The 7003-nt window shown below is 40.4% G+C and overlaps 1 protein-coding gene across 1 annotated transcript in view; it reads right to left on the reverse strand. All coding sequences in view use genetic code 11, as the record gives it.

Moving 5' to 3' along the window:
- EGR_04202 (Homeobox protein SIX2) overlaps positions 1-5357 on the reverse strand; it is a gene marked incomplete at both ends in the record, with an annotated part of 11769 nt that extends 6412 nt beyond the window's left edge. The window contains one exon of the mRNA XM_024493451.1: positions 4768-5357. Coding sequence (XP_024352152.1) covers positions 4768-5357 — 590 coding nt within the window. The remainder of the gene's footprint in view (positions 1-4767) is intronic.
- Positions 5358-7003: the final 1646 nt, after the last annotated feature.

Genomic DNA, 7003 nt, shown 5'->3' on the forward strand with positions numbered 1-7003 from the left:
GATAAAAAAAAGCTTTTCTAATTTTAACTCATTCTGGTATTCTCTCAGTCAACGAACATACTGTTAGTTATTGTCAAACTATCCACCCACTATTCCACTACACATCTCACACTTTGAAGACACTACTTCATCTTTGGAACACTGTACCTGCTTTGTCTGTGTGTTTGTGTGTTTGTACACGTGTGTGCGTGATGGAATTCAGACGGGGTTGTTCGCCTACTGAAGGCTAAACAACAGCTTAGACTGACATCCACCCCATGCGGCACATCCTGAAGGGGTGCAAGAAGTACGTGCAGATCAAAACAAAGACTACTCATTCATCTGGAAGAAGGCTATATAATTACAAGACAACTCGACATCCCTCACCCCAAAACTAATCCGGCAAAAGAGTTGCACTTAAGGATTGGCGAGAAACATTGTCTGATCCGCACCCCCATTTCCATTTTCATAGTTCTCTAAGAGATTATCACCTTTTCTTGGAACAGCTAGTAGATAATTACATTTGTCACATGTGGAATGGGATGGAAAGATGGAAAAGAAAAGCGGGATGGGAATGGAAGTTGACTAGATAGGTTCATTCGTAAGTTCTGAAGACAAAACGTTTGATAAAAGTGTTAAAGTGGGATTCGTAGGTAACTTGTGCCTAGCTGGAAAGAACTGTGAATTTTAGTAGTAATTATTTCAAGGAATAAAATATTTTAGGAAGCCTTGTGCAATTACTTACTACTTGTTGCAGAAAACCCCAAGAACATTTTCCTTTACCTCGTGTACCAATAGAAACTTTCTTGATCAATGTAGCCTTTCTTAAAACGTGATCAGAGATTGTGAATCATCTAAATTCCTAATTTTATGAGTGCTAAGCGCCGATGTGAATCATAATTTTGTATCAACCCTAATATAGGATTGAACTAACGTTATGAGCAAATCCTTTACAGGTCATAAATATGTGGTTTAATGGTCATTTTACTGACTGACAAGTACGTCCTCACCAAAACCAACCAGACATCCAAATTAATTTCATTGTTTAAATTCCTGAAGTATGAAACACTTGGTAAATTAAAACGTTTGACTTTGGTCCTTTTTGATGCTAACAACCCAAAAGCATCTAAAACGTACTCTTTAAATAATTCTCCAATAAAGTGCGGGATGGTGTTAGCGTTTAGGAAGAAAATTTCCATCTCTAATCACGGAGGGTCCACCTATCCACAAGGCAAGCGTAGTTTAAATGCAATCTAATAGTCATTCAGATTAACTTGATTCTTTCCAATTTAAAACTCCTCTTAGACAGTAATTTGTCCCCATTTATAACAAAGTCAAGGTTTTGCTTTCTTGGGAAGTCACATGGTGATGGTAATCTCGATCGCTTCTCCACGTGGTGTGCATGTGATCCGTGCCTGTGTGGTGGGCAGCATTTCCACACGTTCGAAAATACCCAACGAGATTACTATCCATGTCACCTAGTCACATAATACATGCGCTTGCTAGAATAGGCTAAAAATCTATTTATCCTAAATTAAATGAATGAATGTTGCATATTTTCAGGCCATACAGTGGTGCGGTCGGAGGGTAGGCTTTGTTGGACAGGCTTGCACTAATACGCAACAATAAGGCACTCAATTTACTGTACCAGTTCCATCATAGGACCGGTTTAGTGGAATTTTCTCCCATAAGTAGGTGAAACGCTTCAAAGCCTTCAGTGTGTTGTTAGGCGCATAAGCCTTGCACCTGGAGAAACATTTGTGAATTCTTGTTCATTTGTGAACTTTGTACTAACTACGAAGGCACGTCAATACTAGAGATTTTCTTTTATTTGAACGCTACTTTTGTGTTTTCTTCCTTTGGATTAAAAGTCTGCACTTTGGTTTGCTAATTTGAGGATCGGTGGTGTCAAACGGATAAGGGATTAGACTTTGAGCAGGTGAATCAAGTCAGTGTAGAAGATGATAACCTTAGATGAGGCACCATATTAAATTCTCCTTAAGGTAAAAACGGGTGACTATTTTGTTAACCCCTAGTAGGGTGGACCCCGTGTTGGAGTGCGGTGTCCCCCACCTGTCTCTCCACCAGAGGTGTTTGGGTGTCGCGAAGATGTATCGAATAGTGCAATAAAACAGTCTGACCGTCTGGACACACATTTCAAACGTAACATAGTCAACGTGGGTGGTTTGTGCGCGCCTCGCAGAGCTCAGTGCCACACAGTTGTACTTGGTGGAAGGTGGACAGACCTTGTGTGACATTCTGATTTATGGAAGTTGTTGTTTTATCCGCTACTTTAAAATTTAAATGGAGAACTAAGGCCTCTGCGCTAAGGGGACGTGAAATAAATTTTGCCGCAATTTGTTTAATTCTATTACACCTTTGACTTAGACTGGAGGAGAAGGGGGGGCGAAAGGGGAGGAGAAGACATGTTCTCTCTTTGAGTTTGAGGTAAAACCATCAAAAATCCCATATTCCAGAGATTGAATGTCCGCACAGACTTTGTCCCACGATGGCTAAAAGCCTAGTCTTAATAACATTATCAAAGACAACTTCTAACCAAATGAAAACGGAACAGAACAGCGTCAGCTAGATGTACTCCACCTTCTGAAATCACAGATATCAGCAAAACCAAAAATATTTTGTCTAATTTTTAAAGTTCTACAAAAGTAAAGCATTTGATCAGTTTCTCTTAATGATTGGCCCCAGGAAGATGACGACTAAAAATCTTTTCAACCATTAAATGTTTTTCTGTGCGAGTTTACCTGGCTTCTAATAATAAAAAACATAGATCATCAAAAGACATGAAAGTTAGGCTAAATATTTCAGAAATAGTTCAGAAAGTAAAATTCTTCAGGTATATCTAACTTTAAATAAGTGTAATGAGGGAGTAGTACACATTTATGAAATCCCCAAGCACCGATAAATACCTGACCAGCACTTGACTTGATTAAGGTTATAAGCAGTCGGGGTGGAATATTAAACAGATGCATAGGATGGAGATTGTGGGAATGACCCACAACGGTTTGGAATGCAGAATCCCCTACATCCTGACAGGACTTCGATGTGCATCATCATCCCCTTGCTCGGACATATTCATACTCGATCATGTTCTGTCATGGGCCAAATTTTCCTCCTCCCCTACTTGCATACAGGACAGCATTATAAACCTATTTCGAAAACTGAACCTTCACGATAAGTCGAAGATGAAAACAGCACCATTTGCCTCCCTAATGACATTCGGAGGGCATTTTGGGCACAATGCAAGCAATTTAATCAGATTTATTAAATGGTGTCGTGAAATTACTTTTTACAGGAACAGGCAGTTGATTCGGAGACGCTAGCCTCTTTTTCAGTCGGAAATACCTGCTTCTACTAGTTAGGCCAATCCATTTCCCAAGTTACTTCTTACTGCGATTTAAAACCTTTGCCTTGCATTGTATATACATTAAAATTTTACTAAGCTGAATTTTAACAAGTATAACAATTGAGTGGAAAAGCACAGTAAAATCTTCTGTTTTTATGATACGTCACACCGCACTTTCGATCTGGAATAAAGGTATTCACGCCACTATTCGGTTTTTCCTCTGTGCAACAATTGAATGCAAGATAAATTATCATCCTCGTTTCGAATATTTTGTTTATATCTCGCCTACTTGTAATCAGCGGAGTCAAAACTTTTACGACAGAATATCCATAAGCATGCTACCTTAGCTGGAGCAAATTATGTCTCTCAGGAAGATAAGCAGATTCGAAAGTTGTTTTTATAGACAACATTAAGGTTTTATTGTTGAATTTTTCTGCGGGAAGATGGGGCCAGGTATTAAAGGCTCGAATGCACCGATGAGTGGAGGTTTTATCCCGCGAACTGTGGCTTACCGATGGCACAAATTTAAAAATGAAGACACACAGATGGGAACCTTTGAAACTCTTGGTACAACATTCGTGTCTTGTGGTCAAGATATAAAAGTCAAGTGCATTAAGAGGGATTTTATGATTGAGTGCGAAGATAAGAACATAAAACCGCACCATCGCAGCATTTGAGCATTCGTATCTTACACACGCTGCTTTGCGGGTAAGCCTCAGCAATAAATAGATTTTAGAAAATTTAAATATGGGAGAATATTCATACTAGCAGCAAGGGCATTTGTAAATTGTTTCCTTTATACCTTTATGGTATTCTAAATTTCTTTAATTTTAGTGCTTGTTTACATTTGCTGAGAGACAATACGGACTTTTCAGAGCAATTTTTTTTGAATCTGATCAGTATCGTGTATATACTAGAGTGTGCATTCCTCAAGAGCAAGTTGCTGACTGTGCTTCTATATTTCGGACATCTAAATCCAAGCATTCAGGCTAGCGTTTAAAAGTACCCTTTGATTTATAAGCAGAGCCTCTTGATAATCAGATTAAATGACTGATCCTCACAAGCCATGGTCCACTTTTAAATGAAATAGACGATTTTCCTAAATTCAGATTCACCATACATGATTTGATTTGAACTCCAAATAACGTTATCATCTGATAATCTGTAAGCATAACATTGCCTCATTCTTTATAAAACCTTTCCTATTCACTAATATACTCTTTTACATGGCGCATTGTTTTAATTCAAGGGTTTCAGATATGTCACTTTTGTAAGAAAATATCTAATTTCCAACCAGAGAATAGAAGTTTGCAAACGCATTTATGACCCAAAAATTAACATTATGATTTGATATCCCCCATTTCATCTATTGGACATTTTGACATAGCTGAAATCGTCTTTAAATCATAGAGGCAAAAACTCACTTTGATGAAGCCGGCGAAAGGCACTCTCCTGTTCGATCCCGTTGTCGTCTGTTCTTAAACCAGTTGGAGACCTGCACAGCAGTGAGGCCGGTGCGTCGTGCAAGCTCCTTCTTCTCCCATTGCGAGGGGTAAGGATTCTCAGCGTACTGCTGACGCAGCAGCCTTCGAGATTTCTCTTTGAAGTAGTAGCTCGTCTCCTCCCCATCCCAGATGGTGGGTGGTAGGGGATGCTTCTTCCGCAAGCGATGGCGTCCCACCGCACTCAGTGAACAGCCTCGTGCCTGCTCAGCCTCCTCGTAGTGACCTCGCAGCCAGAGCTCCTGCAACCGCGCGTGGTGACGTGGTGCAAAGTAACGTGTCTGAAGGATGGCGAAGACGTCTTGATAGCGGCCCTCCAGCAGCGCCAACACCGCCAGGCACTTCACCACCGTATCGCTTTGCTGAACACTCGGAGGAGCAGCATCGCGACAGTAGGCAAGGAGGTGATGCAATCGAGCATAGTCCTCTGACTTTTGCACCACTTCGCAGAGGTAGAGTAGTTGATCGGGTGATTGAAGTTGAGCGGAGGAGTTAGTGGTGGTGGAAGACATTTCGGAAAGTGAATAACGTACCTGGTGGGGCGCAGATTACATCTGTCGTGTGCGTACGTGTGCATTCTTGTGGGCCAATCATAAGGCAGCGCGTCCACACGGGCTAGGAGGGGGCACGGGCCAATAGACAGAGGTGAAGGGGAGATGATTGACGGTGGTGGGCGCTTGGGATCGCGTCTACGAACCACAGGATAATCGCTGGACCGATGCGCTTTTTATTATTGGTAGAAGGTCCGTACCCACGCTAATTCGTGCAAAAGGTCAGAAAAAGTGAGCTTGTTATCTGGTTGCATCGGAGTACACAAAACAACGCAACTTGTACATTTCCTCGTCTGAAAGAATAACGTATAGAGAATATTTTTCGTGCAGAATTTGTATTTCTTCATTGGAGGGACGCATAGTAATTACCATTGCCAACAGATATTCGTCAATACCAATAGTAATATTTACATTGATCGTTAATACTATACTGTAACAAGTGCCTGCGCATGTGTATGCAAATGTCAAAACAGGTAATTCGTGTTTAAATTGATCTTTTTCTGCAAAGCAAAACATCGACCTTAAAAATCTGCCCCTTCAGCGCAGTGCATTTCACTGTTGCGTCTCTAAATAACTTAGACATGCTAAAGTTTGCCCTTTCCAAAGACTGACTGAAATTAAACCACTATCGGCGGCACACCAGTTTGAGACATTACCACAGTCTCTAGCATAAAGAAATAAATGAGTAGCCAATTTAAGGCTTAATGCTTGCCTTAAGTTGACCAAACTGATCAAACGGAAAGAATGAATTCTTGGCCTCAAATAGTCAGATGTAATTGTACGATAGAAAGCTCAATTTATAAACACGAACTTCAACCTCTAGAGAACATGTGCGGAAATAGAATGATACTTTATGGTTTTGCACACAAGAGAATTTGACGCAAAGCCATACATCAGCAACTGCGGCAGTGGTGCAGTCGGGAATAAAATGATCTTTCGTTTTCAACCCATACTATCCATATACCGGGAGTGTTGGTATCACCTAAAATCAGTATTAGACAGCTTAAGAATTTGATCAAACAGAGCTCTTGAATCAAGGCAAAATACCGGTTTCCTACTTTCTTCACACTTACACCAGCCGTACCTTAATTAGCTGTCATATTGCGGTTTTTAGCTCATGTTGCTAATATTTGACCTAAAAAGTTTGTATTCAATGTATGCTATCAACACTTTTTATAAGTTTTTTGGAGGACTGAGGCATCTGTAGGTTGAAATGTAGGAGCTACGCCGTTGACTCTTCCACCTCGCATATACTAAGATCAACTAAGTATTATATATATTGCAACTCGGTGTTTTTACGCATTGGTCAATGGAGGTGTGGGAGCTCTTAAGCATAAATAGGCCATATTTCTTCAAAAATGGGAAATCTCTTCATTCAGGGAATAGTTTGTTTTGCCCCTGTAAGGACCCATCTTGTAACTTGTAAACTGTTCCCCATTTTATTAATTTGATTACAAAGTACTACCACTAACTAGTTTATTTTCAATGAATTGTCCGGTACATCAGCACCTCCATTTCCTCTTTCTGTTATGATTGTGTTGCACGTACATGACCAGGAGCGGGAAGGATTGGGTCTATGAGGAACCGCGTTTATACAACATTTGAAC

Source organism: Echinococcus granulosus (genome assembly GCF_000524195.1).
Source record: "Echinococcus granulosus chromosome Unknown EG_S00025, whole genome shotgun sequence".
In the NCBI taxonomy this organism is placed as follows: domain Eukaryota; kingdom Metazoa; phylum Platyhelminthes; class Cestoda; order Cyclophyllidea; family Taeniidae; genus Echinococcus; species Echinococcus granulosus.